This window comes from Sebastes umbrosus, chromosome 3 (genome assembly GCF_015220745.1).
Source record: "Sebastes umbrosus isolate fSebUmb1 chromosome 3, fSebUmb1.pri, whole genome shotgun sequence".
Taxonomy (NCBI): domain Eukaryota; kingdom Metazoa; phylum Chordata; class Actinopteri; order Perciformes; family Sebastidae; genus Sebastes; species Sebastes umbrosus.
The window spans coordinates 33,907,268-33,923,588 of record NC_051271.1 but is presented as its reverse complement, the minus strand read 5'-3'; the positions used below and the strand labels follow the sequence as shown (position 1 = coordinate 33,923,588).

Here is a 16,321-nt window from a genome sequence, read left to right as displayed (position 1 = left end):
GGTTTTAGCTGACGTGTGTCGCCTCACTGTTTTGAGCGATGCGTTCATGTCTATTAAGAGCGAGCACAAGCGCAAGCGCGGCGCTGACTTTCGTTGATTTAACGGCCACAGGTGTCGCTGTTAACAAGCATTTCTGAATCTTACAAACAGTCCCTTTAAGGGGATCTATTGGCAGAAATTACATATAATATTAATAATTAATAAGTATTAAGTATTAGTTTTCTTTAGTGTATCATCTCCTGAAACTAAGAATCAAGGTGTTTTCGTTTCCTTAAATTGAGCTGTTTATATCTACATAGGGAGTCCTCTTCACGGAGCCGGCCGCCATGTTTCTACAGTAGCCCAGAACGGACAAACCAAATACTAGCTCTAGAAAGGCCACTCACGTTTTCACATTTTCGTGTCGGCCACCGAAGTTGTTCTACACGCTTTGCACACGGGACAAGTTTCAGCGGGTTGCAAACTGCAACCTCACCACTAGATGCTGCCAGATCCTACACACTGCACCTTTAATGAATTCAGTTTCAGATTCATTCAGATTATTGATACAAAATATTATCAACAAATAAAATCTGATATATTATAGCTCAAGGTACACAGCAGTAGACTATATAAAGTAATTATAACTGTCCCCACTGTACATTATCAGTGATTGGTAGAGAGTGCACTCAAGGTCTGTTTTCATCTTAAAAATTCTAATCTCCACCACTGATGTGGAAAATAAGTATTATATTTCATTGTATCTTTTTTTTTTTAATCTTATTTAATCAAATGTGTTTTATTTTCCATCTTATTGTCCCTGTTTTTATTTTTATTTTAGGTATATTTTCCCTTATTGTAAAGCAATTTGTGCTGCATTTCTTGTATGAAAAGGGCTATACCAATAAAGTTTATTATTATCATTGTTATATAATGATTATAATCCAATTATGTAATACACATCATTCTGTAATGGCCATTCTGCATAATAAGTACTATAAGTATTTTATGCTCATATGTGTGTGTGTGTGTGTGTGTGTTTGTGTATACTGTATATACATATATGTATATGTACCTCTGGTTGTCTGTTTTTATAGATCATTCTAACTTGACAGAGAGTCATGCACAGGGCCAGATTAGGATGTTCCTGAAAAAAAATTTCTTTGATGTCACATTGTCCCTCTGGTTCCTCACACTCTCTTTGCTGTAGCCTACCCAACAGTTACAGTACAGTGTGCAACACAGATTACACATGATAATTATATTTTTGGCCCCAGTCTCTGTAAACATTAGTATTTTAAAGCTACATATGCCCCAGGTTTGCTATTTGTCAGTTAGTTTGTGGTAATTTGATTACACATAAATGTATGTTTGAATATGCAGCATGCAAGGATGATATTATCAAACATAATAAAGATATCAACTTGATTTTTACATGGTGGCCCCTGTGCAAGACAGTGCCTCATGATTAGCCTAGATATGCAAGAGCCACCTTAAGGTCCTTATCGTTACAATTCATATTTAGTGGTCCATATTTCCAAACGTGTGCAATTGATTTGACAACCAAAAACTAATAGCCCACAACGTGATTCTGAGTTTAGACTTGAAGAATGTGCACATAGACATGTATATATATGTCTATGGTTGTGCAGGTCTACAGGACCTGGCAACCCTGAGTCGTCGCAGTATGTTGTAGTTGGTCCACAAATAAAGACGTAGCGAGCATAGAAATAGAGCAGGTAGACGATGAGCCACCACATTCAATGGCTGTCATCCTGTGTTTTTTTATTGTTATGCCACTGAAAGTGACTTTTTATTACAAGTAGTGGCACATGTCACGAAATGATGGAATGCTTTCCTATTGAAATAGCACAGTTTTAAATATATATTTATATATATATATAAATATGTATGTATGTGTATATGTGTATATGTGTATACGTGTATATATGTGTATGTGTGTGTATGTGTGTGTATGTAGGTATATATATATATATTTTAAACGTTTTGTATTTATTTTTTCTCTTATTATTATTATTATTTCATGACTTATTTGTGGATACTCTCCCTGGGTTGTATTCTCTACAATTTTAATTTTATGTATCCATGATGGAGAATCAGTTAGGTCTTTTGTGGCCAGCTGTGGCTGTTTGTGTGTATGTTGTTGTCAGGTATGATTGATTGATGTGTTGTGTCACGGGTGGGTGTTGTTCAGAAAAACAAAAATTAACTTTCCCTGTATAGTGACTGTTCTATCGATTATTGACAATTAATAAAAAGATTATAAAAAGAAATAGCACAGTTTTATTGAAATATGTTCACAATTATGGGCTGGTCATGAAGATATGAATTGGAGTCTCATGTTTTTTTTCACACAGAAAGTTCTCATCATCATTACCACACACTAACACTACATTTTTAAATAGCGCATCTTAAATAATTGGTGTAGTTTTCCAACGCGGTGTCCTTTCTATGCGACCTAGCTCTTGCAGCAGTGCTGCAGCCAGCCAGCCAGTGGAGCGGACAGCCTGCAGCCTGCAGAAACAAGGCAGAGAAGGGCCACAGAAACATGGATCTGATCAGTAAACCGAGGAGCAAGTCAATCGTGTGGTTGTATTTTGGCTTGAAAGCAGATGAGAGGGGCCAACCTTTGAACCAGGGCGAGGCCATCTGTCGTCTGTGTCGAAAAATAGTACTTGCAAAAGGTGGAAACACCACGAATCTGAGAAGTCATCTGAGACGGCGACATCGTGCTGATTTCTTCGAGAACATTTCTTCCACGACCTCTGGAGCTTTGTTTGATTCTCAAGGTATACACCAAAATGCACCACTTTCACTTGCAAGAATTATGCATTTTAAAGAGTGCATGAAATGTGAGTGTTGTTGCATTGGCCGCCTTTTGCCACACTGCCTCATTCATCCACCCCCTTCACACTGTGTGCAGAGGGGCGCTAGTATATGGTTTATAAAGTTGCATTTATAGATATGTGAGTAGTTAAAGGTGTGGACACGTGGGAGCACTAGACCTCATTATACTTAGACTGACAGACTGATAGTGAGTGTATTTAGTGTGTCACTTCTATGAATGCAACATTTAATTCCATTGACATTGTATCCGACACATTCAAAGAGTGTATATAATCAAGATAATAACTTACACTCAAAAACGACGTGTGAGTGACACCGACCAGCAAGTTTCAAAGTATAAACAGTATCTCTTTCTTTTAAACAGGAGGTTATCTAATATATAATTTGTACATAACGTAATTCCACATTTTAGTAACATTAGTGTTATGTTTTGCCATGTAACAGATGTAACAGTGCTATTACAAAACAAACAAACACTCTTTGAACCGCCTAAACGTGTTTGTACGCATGCGCTAAAGGAGATACGACCCAGAAGCTGTGAAGTGTGTTTTACGGCAGTCTCATACCCTTGTTGTTGTTGTTGCCATGGTATCACCTAAACATTGCCCATTGTATGGAGCTGAAGGTTAACACTTGGTAATGTTTTTGCTGTTTAATATTGATTTGGTGAAGATAGATGTTGTCCCGTTTGTGCGGTTGGTGCAGTCCGAGCCGCCATCTTTATCGTGTTAAACTAATCAATAAAGCACAGCGAGGCCGTGATTTACAGTGGTTTTACCACAGCGAGGGGCGGTGTTACCATGGTTATAGACACGACACGGAGCGGACTACGGCTGCTGCAGTCACACCGCCATCTTTAGAGGGTTAATATCCTTTTCTCTAAACCGACTGGCTCCATCTCTTCAATACAGACTGATAACGACTGTGGTATAATCGCCGTATAGCACCGGAGCCTGACTACTGGAGCGGTATCACTCCGCTTTGTTTACAAGGCCAGCATACAAACACCTGCTCGCCTCATTTTGAGGTTTAAAGACACTCTACCTTGGGCAGCTAATGGAGCTAACAGCTAACAGTATGAATGCAGAGCTGAAGGAGTCTCTACTGTTTGAGCCTGATGTGAGAACTATAGAGGAGGTTATTCTCAAAGAAGAGGATGAGTCACAAGATGAGGAAGACTATGATTTAACACTAAATGCAGCTGACCTTTGCAGACATGCACTGGTGACAGACTTGGAACTGGATGAACTGGAGGACAGCAGGACCGTAAGTAAGCTCACAAAGAAGCAGACGATATGGGCTGTGAACTGCTTCACCGGCTGGATGGAGACCCAGGGGCTCCAGGTGGTGGACCTGGCTACAGTGGACAAGACTGACCTGAACGGGCTGCTGAGACACTTCTACGGATCGGTACGAAACAGCAAAGGAGAGCTGTATGGGATCCCTAGTTACATTGCGCTGAGAGCCGGACTGAACCGTTACTTCAAAGAGCCTCCTGTCAGCAGGCCCGTGAGCTTAATGAGAGATGCTGAGTTCATGTCAGCCAACAAGGTGTTCTTGGGAGTGCTCAAGAGAATCAGGAAGGCCGGTCGAGACATAACATCACACCATCAGGCACTGTCTCCGGATGATATTCGCATCCTCAGACACTCCCGTGCGATGGACACCAGCACTCCGAGAGGACTTCTGAGCAAAGTCTGGTTTGATATCCAGGTACATTTCGGCCGCAGAGGGAAGCAGGCCAACAGGAGTCTGAGGCCAGATTCGTTTGTAATCAGAAAAGACGAGAGAGGTCTGAGATACTGCACGCCGTTTTTTCGTCGACGAGACAAGAAATCACATTCAGAAGGACAGGTGCTCTATGTTTGAGAAGCCGGGCAGTGAATTCTGTCCCATTACTTCTCTGTTAAAGTACCTGAGCAAGCTCCCATCCAACGCAACCGCCCTCTACTTGCAGCCCAAGAAGGAAGTCATTGATGAGATGTGGTACAGCCACCTCCCCCTAGGAGTCAATTACCTGGGCTCAATGTTGTCTCGCATGTCTAAAGAAGCTGGCACATCAGTCATCTATACCAATCACTGCATCAGAAACACACCCTTTCAACAACTGTGTGACGCTGGGCTGGAGGGAAGGAAAGTTATTCCAGTCATTGTACACAGGTAGGATGAGTTTTTTTCACCTATTGTTGCCATCTTAATTTACATTTATCCCATTTTAGGGATGCACCGATACTGATACCAATACCAGATCGGATATCGGGCTGATGCTGACTCAAATAGCTGGATCGGGTATCGGTGACAATGGGGCAGATCTATTCAAGCCTATTCTATGTTTATATACTATATACATTATATACTGGAATTTGAATTCCTATTTACATTTGAACCAATTTTGTTGCTGCATTAAAAAGGTTTACATTTGAATTGTAATTCCTGTTAATTTTGAAGATTTTTTTACCAAGTTGCTGTTATATGATTTATTATTTTAATAATAAATAAAAAATTCAATTTGTATAAATAAAATTAATATTTGTATTTATTTGCTACATTTTGTTTTACAAATTTAAGAAAACTGTTTAAGTCAAGCCTGAGGTTGCCTTACACATAAAAGAACGATCCCAGTCACTTCTACGCAGCTTATTAATTAAACACTGGTATCGGATCAGTACACAGGATCAGCCGATACCCAAAGCCCAGGTATCAGTGACCGTATCGGGTGTTCAAAAGTTGGATCGGTGCATCTCTAATCCCATTACACCTGCTGAAATGACTCCAATGTCACTTGTACAACAGGTCTGAAAGCTCCCTCCAAAGTCACCAGACGCCGCCCGTCGGGAGCTGCAGGCCGTGGAGCGAGAGCAAATCAGCTGGCCCAGCAGGTCTGCCACCAGACAAGTGGGCACTCTTAACAGACGTCCAGTCAAGCACACACATTCTGCAATGGAGTCATTATCTTACAGTCTGAGTGAAATGTTAAAAAACAATATCTACAGAAAGTCTGAATGATTGAACTATAAGATGGATATAAGACGCTTTAGAAACAAATTTCGCTTGGTGGGGGAACAGAATAAAACAAATCAAAACAAACTCCCAAGCTTCTGTCTTTGCTATAAAGTGTAAAATGTTGTATACTTACTATAATTTAGTATAGTACCAATCATATTCTAATGCTGTAACATCCTCCAAAGGTCTTGTCTCTATTTCCTGTACAGTAAACATGCTCCATGCTCCTCCTCTGGATTGTTAATAACAATCAATCTATTTTTTTTTTGCCTCTGCAGGTTTGGATTTAAACCATGATGAATTCTTCGAGGATGTTCCGTTTCTCCAGTCAGCGACAAACACAAACTACGTCCCAGACGCCGTGCTGCCGCCCGGAGAGCCGTGGCTCCATGGCGGCCCCTCCCGGGCAGTGCTGTCCCTGCCCTCCTGCCTGTGCCTGTGCGGAGACGTTGGATCTGGGATGTCTGGTCCTGGATCTTCTGGCGATGAGCAGATGGGAGAGATCAAAGTGTATGCCAAGTGTCACCTACAACAGGGCGTCATGTTTGGGCCGTTTGTAGGAGAAGTGTGCAGAGGACAAATGCCGAGCAACCTCAAATACGCCTGGGCTGTAAGTACACCGGTTTGAGAAGACGTAAAGAGGTAGTTTAAAATTAAGTTATGGCAAAAGGTGATGCTTTTTGTGCCACTTATAATCCATGATGTAATTTGTGATTTGTGTTGATAACCATCAGGAATTCCATATAGAATATGGACATGGTCATAAAAAAGAGTTGACATATACGTTGTTCCTATCTCCAGATCAGAGATGATGCTGCTTTTATCTACGTCGACGCTTCTGATGAAAGCAAATCTAACTGGATGAGGTGGGCACTCCTTACTGGTCAATCAGAGCACTGGTCTGACAGAGATTGTCTCTTTCTTTCCTGGTCACAGTTACATACTATACACGTTTGCTCTATGTTTCAGGTATGTAACGTATACCAGCCGTGAGGAGGGACACAACCTGGTCATCTTCCAGTTCTACCGCCACATCTACTACAAGGTTTCCCAGCCCATCACGGAGGGAGCAGAGCTCAGGGTCTGGATCGGCAAGGATTACGCCACCTTGCTGGGCCTTGGTATGGGTGAGTTATCTCACCGAAGCATGGGATGACATGTGGTAGAAGCAGACTCGCAGATCTATATATTTCCCTTCAACATTAATTTTCAACCAGCAGTAGACTTATGCCTACCAGACACTAGAAGACTTTGAAAAGACCTTTAAAAGTCCGACACCCTCTCACATCTAAAGACAATGTGTCTTAAGTCACAGAGATTTTAGTCACAGACTAAGGCTGTCCCGAATACCATTTTTTGGGCTTCGAAGCTTCAGTGAGACGTATTCGAAGCTTTGCGGCGCAGCAGGCTGACATGTTTTTCTATCTGTCTGTCGCCGCACTACTGTACACACACACATCTCTACACACAACAAACGGCGAAATCCTTCTGAGAATAACTAATAATAATTCATGTTGAATATAAATGAATAATGTTGAGGGATTGTTCCTTATTTCATGGGATTAGCTAGTTAGTTAGCTAGCTAACCACTGCCCCGAATGCGCTTACTTGCAAGCTAACGTTAGCTACTGGAATGTTTGCTATTAACCTATGAGCTAACTGTACGACAGCTAAAGTTAGCTTGCAAGAAGCCCCGTTTGGGACAGTGGTTAGCTAGCTAGCTAGCTTTAGCTTAGAGAATACTCAGCGGGGATTTCGAGAGCTGCAGCTCTTGTTCTCTCCTCAACTCCACCAGTTCCTCCATGTCTACTTTCTACCCAGTTTGCTGCTTCCTGTTTGGTGCTGGAGAGAGCGCACCTATTGGTTGTTGACAATGTTCGCGTCATTGAACTTACGATAATATTAAACTTGTTCGATTTTATCGGAACGTCAAGACGAGAAAAAGACTGACTTAAGACAGCTTGGACTGAGGTTTTTGACCACCTTACACTAAATGATCAAGATCAGGGGAGCGCGCCGCAACTCTAGCAAAACTGTTCTGAATTTATTCTGACTTTGAAATATGTCTGCGACTTGAAAAGTCATTTGGTGTAAGGTCGGCATTAAATTGAATTACAGCTATTATTTTGAAAGTCTTCAAACTGAAAATGTAGCTTGCTAAAGTGGGCCAACATCCTTTGCTTTTGTTTTTCATTACATACAGGTGACAATGTGAAATGTGAAATTGGAGACAAAGAGACATTCCTGCGCCTTCTGCAAGACATCCAGTTGGTCACCCTCCCAGAGCCCAGCAGCTCTTCTCTTTGGTCAGACCACAGCCAGTCACAGAGCCCCATGCTTGTCATCAGTGACGTGACAACGATGTCAAACCCGGACGCAGTCGGCGACTTGGGCATGATTCCCGGCTCTGCCTTCCCTCCCCTGATCTCCTTGCCGTCCCCAAGCTCTCATATATTAGAAAAGTACGACTTTATGCCTGGAAGTGAGAAACTGCTGAGTAACCCAAATGCCACACAGAACAGCCCGTGGTACTTTTTCGGGTTGGAGCCGGACCCTACGGGTCGGCCTCTAGATCGGAGCACTGCGGTGTGTAAGCTGTGTGGGGAACATGTGGGCTGTGGAGGAGGAGGAGCAGCGGATCTCCAAAACCACCTGACCGGCAAGCACCACATCAGACCTCCACGTGACAGTAACAAGGATCGGTGTCTTCCGACAATAGGTAACTATTACTGTACACAGAGAGTACACCTAAGGCTGATGGGAATGTCATTTGTTAATAAAGTATCTGGCCTTTTGGCCTGTAGATGGGGGTAGATGGAAAGTCTGATTATCACCAAAGTTATTAGGATTCATCATCTTGGTAACATGAATGTGTGTACCAAATTTTAGGACAATCCATAACATAAAAGATCAAAGCTTTCTATACATCAGACCGGCACAAAGTCAAGGCCACGCCCCCTTTTGGGGGATAGATAACCGAAGATCTCATAGACTTCAATGCAATTTTACGTATGTTTGGATTGTAATTTTGACAAGTTCATATGCATTCATCTCTTGTTAAACAAACATTAGTTTTATACACATGTCTAATAATTATTTTGTGATCCTGCCGGAACCTGAGCGTTCGCGATTAAATTAAGGTTGATTGCCGTCATGTCTCTTCAGTCTTCCCCCGTCCAACACAGTGGCCAGATATTGCTTATCCAGACATCTCTACACATTTGATTGAATCACGTCAGGCTAAGTGTTGTCTGTAAATAACCAACGTGTTAATAGTCATCTGTGTGATCTGTAGGCTGAGATTTAGTTGGAAACGACAGTCTGATGCTGCTATAACGTAAATGTATGACTGTATTACAGCAGCAGTCACTCAAGCTAATTCCTCTCCTGTGACAGCGAGTTTCTTTCCCCTAAAAGGGAGGGCAGCCTCAGCGATGACGCCATGCTGGTCTGGTCTATAACTTGGAGCCATAAAGCCACCCTATCATATATTTTTTAGGACATGGCAGGAGAACAAATCAGAGATCAGCATTTTTGGATTTATTGTTGGTGCAACCAACTACACAACACAACTCCTCAGCATAGCGTTGTTACTACTACCGGTTAGTTTAAAGTAGAAGTTTGAATACTTGTTTCAACTTCTTCTGGTTACTCTGTTACCGTCTATGAAGGACTCAGGATTGTTTTCCCCTAAAAGGGGGCGTGGTCATGAGAGCCTACTCTGGATGGCGTATTGCAGGTCTGATGTACAGTAAAAGCGACGGCTGCTGGCCAATCAGCCGATTACTCATTTAAGTCCAGCCGGCTACTTTATTATATTCATTTTTTGAACAGGCTTTGTAAAAATGTGTTGTCAATCTGTTGAAGCTGATTTGCGGATTTGATTTGTTGTTTTTCACAAAAGCTCAGCAACGCCCACAGCCAATGATGGTAAACAGCGGCCTGGTCAGTACACTCCCCCAGGTGTCGTCCACTCATGTGACCAATGCCATCGCCAACTTCCTCATCATGGATCTCCTGCCTCCGGCTCTGGTAGAAGGGGACGGCTTCAAACAGCTGATCCACACCCTCCTGCCCTCCTACAAGGAGCTGCCTTCTACTCGCCAGCTCGGGAACCTCCTCAAAGAACACCACGCCAAAGGCAAGACGAGCCTGGCTCTGCTGCTGAGGAAGAAACGGGCAAGCAGCGAACACGAGGATATACCTGACTACACTGCTCCCATGGAGTTTGAGACCAGGAGACGCGGGCGACCTCCCAGCCATCGGAGGGAAGTGCCTCACTTTGTCACCGTGAGTGTGGATGTTTGGTTCCACAACTGGCAGGGCAACACCGAGAGGTACCTCACCCTCTGGGCACATTACATAGACTGTAGTTTTAGATTTCAGAACCTGGCCCTGGCAACCCAAAGACTGACAGAGAGTGGTGGGAAAGACTACAGCCTTCAAGCAGTGGAGGCTCAAGTGAAAGTGATGGCTCAGGAGTGGGGAATCTCCCAGCCTAATCTGGTCCTGCTGGGAGGGGAAGGAAGGAACAAGATGAGGCCGGGGCCAAAGAAGAGCGTGAAAAGTGGAGAAGCTACGGGAAGCGTCCCTCACCCGAACTCAACGACATTTCTCGAGAGGGAGGAGCCCGTGTCACTCGAGGAACCGCGTGGCTCGGAGCACGGCCATTCTAGCGAAGGACTACCGTCCGTGCCGTGTTTCTTCAGCGCCGTGCAAGGCTGCATAGAGGAAGTGATGTCACACTCTGTCATCTCCAAGACCCTCGGCCAATTCCAGGGTGTTCTCGCGACCCTGTTCTTGCCACACGCTCAAATCAAAGGCTCGTATCAGCAGCACCACGCCCAGGGTCTGTTGCAGACCCTGACGAAACAAGAACGGGCGGAGCTGAAGTCGTGGGCTCACAGCCGGCCGACGTGGAATAAGCTGTACCTTCTGCTGAGCATGCTCACCAAACACAAAAGCCTTTTCTGTGATATGCTAAGAGAGATTAAAAGCGAGGGCTTGTCTTCGGAAGACGCCGGTTCAGAAACCAGTTCGTCTGGCAGCTGCTACGCAAACTCCACCTCCAACACATCCTCAACGAGCGTCGCGTCTTTGCGGTCTGAATGGAGGGTCGTGGAGGAGCTGTGTTTGGTTCTCAGACCCCTGGACGTGGCGTGTCGAACTCTCGCCAAGGAGGCGTTCCCTCGCCTGTCCCTCATCAAACCCATTCTCACGGGCCTGCTTTCCCGCCACCTCGTGCCGCGGACGGGAGATTCATCATCCATCCTGAAGGAGGTGAAGAGGATGATGAGGCGGAACTTGGCGAGCTGTTATGAAAACCCCGTTGTCAACAGGGTTCTGTGTGTGGCGTGTTCCCTCGACCCCCAGTTCCATGGGCTGGGGTTCATGGAGGAAAAGGTGAGTTGCAAAGTTGACTTTTCGCTAAACCCGCCCTTCTTAGTTACCGTGGCAACGCCTGTCAAGTTTTCTGGTCTTGCACGGAACATATGCATTTTACGGTCATACTGTAACAGATGTTCAAGTGCTTTATCTTTCATATGTACAACTATTATAGTGGCAATGAAATTATTTGTTCATACAATATTTATAAAAAGAAAATTACGCAAGTTAAAATGAGAATACCAAGATGTAAAATAGTGGAGTAGTTAAAACATATGAATAAACTGAAATGCAGACAGGTTGTGCAGTAATGTAGTATATGTACATGGGAACCAGTTATGGACACGTAAGAACAGGATGTAGACAGGCAATGCACATAAATATGTATACTGTTGTGATGGTTTACCAGCTTGTTGGTAAAATAAATATAAATGTATACTACAACATGCATATAGATGGATGGATAGATACACACAGATTGTAAAATGAACTGTCTGGCCACTGTTAAATTTCTCAACACAAGCAGCCGTAAAATAACTTTTCCAAAATAAAATGCAGTCTTAAATGGGCAAAATTTTGATTTAAATCTGGAACCATCCGATCAAAGAATAAGTAAGCGCGCCGATGAAGCGGAATAGGCGTTTCATTCCAGCTTTCAGTCCTTTACAGTTTTCCATACTCTGTGCTATGGACACATTTCGGTTGGAACCAAAACATTAAGGATTGATGTCCCGCCTTCAGAATAGCACATACCACTAAGCATAGCCACACACATGCAAGTGTGACACTGAACATTTCATTAAAGCCAGTGTTGTAACAGGCTTGCTATTAAAACATCTTTAATAGAGTGCTGCAGGGATGATATATTTTTGTAGGCCAACCAGGAAGTCCGCATCGCCCTGGTTCCCTCGTCAAAACCCCATATAGGATTTTTCCATTGAGTTTTGGATTATTGCAGAAAATAAATTCTGTGGCAAACAAACGTTTATGATACTTACACATTTTGTTCAACAAGATAATCTCCACAAATGAACACCACTTTTACGTTTCTTGAAGCATGAATGCAATCGCCAGAAGTAAAAAGCTAACATTAGGCTATAAACGAACTACACCACGGTCACGTGAACGCAAGTATACATAACGGGACAGTAAAGACGGACGAGTCGGCGTGATGACGTTTAATAGTCTCTTTTAGCCACTTGTCAGCAACTGCCTTTTTAAAGACACATAAAGGCTTCAAAATTCACGAGTGGGATATTTACTGAAGTATTTTATATCATAGAACAAAACGTTAAAATCTCTTAAGCTTGTGTTAAGCATAGACCTTATTTAAAGCATCTAACTAAAAACCCATTAAAAAAAAACATCGACTTCCAGACGAGGGAACCAGAAGTGCTAAAATGCTAACTCATTTCTGGGTTTTAGGACTCATTCCTGCACAAATCTATAGGCTCCTTTTTTCACTGTATATCTGTCAGTTCCTTTTGGGATTTCTATTTTGTTTTAAAATACATATTAATGATTCATACATACTGAGAAATTTCTGTTTTGCTGCTTGTGTCCATTTCTGGTGCTAATGAACGTCATTGGTCAGGAAGACTGAATTACATTCATTTTTGGGTCTGCCTTCTTGATCTCTCGTACAAAATCTTTCTATGTAACTTGACTAATCCTCTCAGTAATTCCCAATCTCTGTAAAATGAAGGATACTCACACATGAAATCTTTTTCTCTCTCCTCTTGTGATTGTCTTTAAGGAGCAGACAGCCACTTTTGATTGGCTGAAGAAAGAGGCTGTGAGGATTGTGAAGGAGGACAGGAGGAGAAACCAGGGTCCGAAGCAAAGCCAGAGCAAGAGAAGCCCCTCACCTGCGTCGCCAGAGTCCGAGAGCGACCTCCTACGGAGGAGCAAGCGCCTCAAAGAATCCCGCCCGATTAACTTCCGAGAGATGGACTATGAAGACGAAGAGAGTGACGCGTGGGAGCCTGATGAGAGCGAGCCGGCAGATCCAGGCCCTCAGGGCGGACTCTCTGGTATGGAGTACCTCCTGGGAGACCTGTTCTGCTCCGCCCCCAAGAGCAGGCAGAGCTCCGTGGAGGAGTCCGTAGACATGGAGATGTCCGTCTTCAGAGCCGACAAGGGGGCCTCGCTGGGGGTGGAGCCGCTGCAGTGGTGGAGGACGAAGGCGGTGCAGTTCCCACTGTTGGCCACAGTGGCACGGGCCTACCTGGCGGCCCCGGCAGTGGCAGGTAGCGCTGCGCAGAACTTTACGCAGGAAGGAGCGGGAGCCACGTACAGGAAGAGAGCCAACATACCACCAGAAAGTTTGGACTCCATCTTGTTTCTGCACCACAACCACATGCCCACCACTGAGGGCGGGCACGCAGCAGCTAGGAATGACGACAAGAACAGTGGGATTGAAAGGATCCAATAAACACACAAACCACTTTCAGTACTTTGTTTCATAAGCTCTGATTTGAACCTTCTCAGCTACATGTGTAACCATAGAAATAGAATACAGGAGTAGAACGGACAATCCCGTTCAAATCAACGTAGCAGAGAGGCGGACATTTTTATATGTGTACCGTTGCCATAGTGACCGTTGTAGCGGGCTGACTTCCGCCTAAACTAAATTGACTTGTGGCAAGTCGCGGACTCACAGAGGTGAGTTTTTGCAGTAAGTTACGATTTTTAAATTGATTTTTTAATGCCAGAATCGATATATTTGCTTCATTTGAGTCTATGCGGAGGTAGAAGGAAGTTACCTCTTTTATTGTTGTAGTCAGAGTAACGTGACGTTATATCCGTTCCGTATCCGTCAATTAAAACAAACCGCAGGCGGCCGAAATGAGAAAGTAGAAAACTGCGGAGGGTCCGCGTGGATACGACCTGCACACTCAAATATTAAATCCAAATTGGTAAACACTACACATCCAGTAAAGTTTAATGCATTATGTTAAATGCATTCAAACGGCCCCGATGGAGCTGACCATGGATGTATAAAGAGAACAGAGCTGACGGGGGGAGAGGTAGCAATGGACTTGGCGAAGTTAGCGGAAGTATACACGTGCGACTACGTCCGGTTTTCAAAATAAGGTGTTAACAAAGGGAACTGTACATACAAAATACACATATGGAAATAAAATTGATTGTATTATATTGACGAGAAGTATAAAACATTACATGTCCGTTATAAATTACACAACAAAATTGTGAGGGAAATGTCTTTATTTTTGCTGAGAAAAAAAAAAAAAAAATAATAATGCCTGACAATAACTGATATATTTGACTTCAGGACATCTCTGACTACAAACATGCTAAAAATCAAAATTTTTACTGTATTAATTTAGATATTTTCCAAAGTAAAGGCCCGAGAAGTGTATGATTCAACTTTTCCCTATGGTGTAGTATTTAACAAAAATCGCAATAAATCGTAATATTGAATCGCAATTCTTAAAAATCGCAATACATGTCGAATCGGCACCCGAGTTTCGTGATAGTATCGAATCGGGAGATGGGCGAATCGTCCCAGCCCCATCATCCACACACTCTTGCCACAGCAGAGGAAAGCTATCGTCAGATAAGTGACAACTTTGTAAGGTTTGTTTTCTGTAACCAGGGTGGTGCTGAAGCATGGTGGAATTAGCTAGTTAGCGAACAGCTGGCTGGTTAGCTCTTGGGCTGGTTCCGCCAGGTGTTGGTGCTGCACTGATTACAGAAAATGAGCCCAACAGCTGTCTCCAGGAGCTGCGTCCGTCCTCTTCCTGCGACCACATATTTTAAGGACGCACTAACGTGGGTTCTGTTGTCACCATAACAACTAAATACAATTGCCTTCTACTCCTATTTTATTTCTATGTGTGTAACACTTACCCTCTTTGTGCAGCGAAGGTTTAAAATGTAACTTTAATATATCAAAGTAACGGTAGCGTGATATTTTATTTTTTACTTCCTGTAGAGTAAAGAGAAGAAAGAAAGAGAATCTGTTTTGTACTGTGTCCAATTTGGACTGTTATACTTCTGATCTACATTCAACTTGTATTAAGTACCTTGTAGCGCCTAGTGCCTTTCCTCTTTTGGATACAACTATAGCCTAATGCTATAATTTCTAACCTATAGGTGTGATTACAAGTGTGTAGTTTGTCCGTCAAAACATAGATGAAAGTCCTCCATGGTAGCGTTGTGTAAAACTGCTACCATGTGCCTTTGCTTTTGCATAAGTGTTTTGTTTTATGAATCAGTATATTATGAAAGAAGACTCCAAAGACTGAATATAATCTTACTTAATGCTCCTTGTCTCGAACAGATGTTTGTTATTACATTTTAATTTTAGAGGAAACATTGTTTACTCTTTGTTACTGCTGTAATTTGTTTTACGTTTAGTGTAGTCTGACTCACCGGATGTAGACCGTGGGCAGTGTTGAAATGTAAGAGGTTACAGATTACCGGTTACTAGAGGAAGGGGTGTCGATAGGGCGTTTTACATTCGGCGGAACTGGGCTCTGATCATGGCCGATGGCTGTACGGCCGCCACCAGTCACACAGGGATGTACATCACCGTTTTGCGTGGAGGCTAAATACACAAAGTCAATCTACTGTATGTCTCCAATATATAACGCAACAATATCAGCTCTTTGTCCCAGATACAAGACAGGCAGACAGGAATGAAAATAAATCATTCACAGTTACTTTAACTTGCTTACTGTAACTGTACTGTACGTGAGAGCAGGCATACGTCGCTTTCTTGCCATCAGAATGACCATGCCCCCTTTTGGGTGAAAACAAATGCTGTAAAAGTGCTGGTGGGAAATTTAAAAAAACTAGTGACATAATGCCTAAAAGCTGCTGCGTTGGGTTTTGCACGTCAAACAATAAAAAAAAACCCACAGGTGTACGATTTTCTTTACTCCCCAAAGAGCAAAGGACGATAAAAGACGAGATCTGTGGCTCCAGGCCATCCGCAGAGAGGATGTAAACCGTGGGACCCGCCCAGTCGATGCCTGCACATCTGTGGCAAACACTTCATCACAGGTTATACAAAATATACTTAAAAGTTCCAAAAGTAAAAGTACTCCTTATGCAGAAT

The 16,321-nt window shown here is 43.1% G+C and overlaps 1 protein-coding gene and 1 long non-coding RNA gene across 5 annotated transcripts; one reads left to right on the top strand and one right to left on the bottom strand.

Moving 5' to 3' along the window:
- Positions 1-2,265: 2,265 nt before the first annotated feature.
- Positions 2,266-6,178, bottom strand: LOC119484595. 2 transcript variants are annotated; one of them, XR_005206048.1, is made up of 2 exons: positions 5,984-6,178; positions 2,266-2,514 (listed from the first exon to the last, which is right to left on the bottom strand). It is a non-coding gene; the product is annotated as an uncharacterized LOC119484595 (long non-coding RNA). The 2 variants fall into 2 exon arrangements; XR_005206047.1 differs by lacking the exon at positions 5,984-6,178 and adding an exon at positions 2,628-2,763.
- Positions 2,512-13,689, top strand: LOC119484556. Of its 3 annotated transcripts, none has more exons than XM_037763418.1 (8): positions 2,647-5,007; positions 5,641-5,726; positions 6,129-6,460; positions 6,652-6,716; positions 6,820-6,977; positions 8,054-8,569; positions 9,755-11,253; positions 12,998-13,689. In XM_037763418.1, exons 1-8 carry the CDS (start codon positions 4,709-4,711, stop codon positions 13,667-13,669), a joined length of 3,627 nt encoding a protein of 1,208 aa, XP_037619346.1. In that variant the 5' UTR covers positions 2,647-4,708; the 3' UTR covers positions 13,670-13,689. The 3 variants fall into 3 exon arrangements, with proteins under 3 accessions (XP_037619348.1, XP_037619346.1, XP_037619345.1); XM_037763417.1 differs by having other exon boundaries at positions 12,992-13,689; XM_037763420.1 differs by lacking the exon at positions 5,641-5,726 and having other exon boundaries at positions 2,512-2,789; positions 12,992-13,688.
- Positions 13,690-16,321: the final 2,632 nt, after the last annotated feature.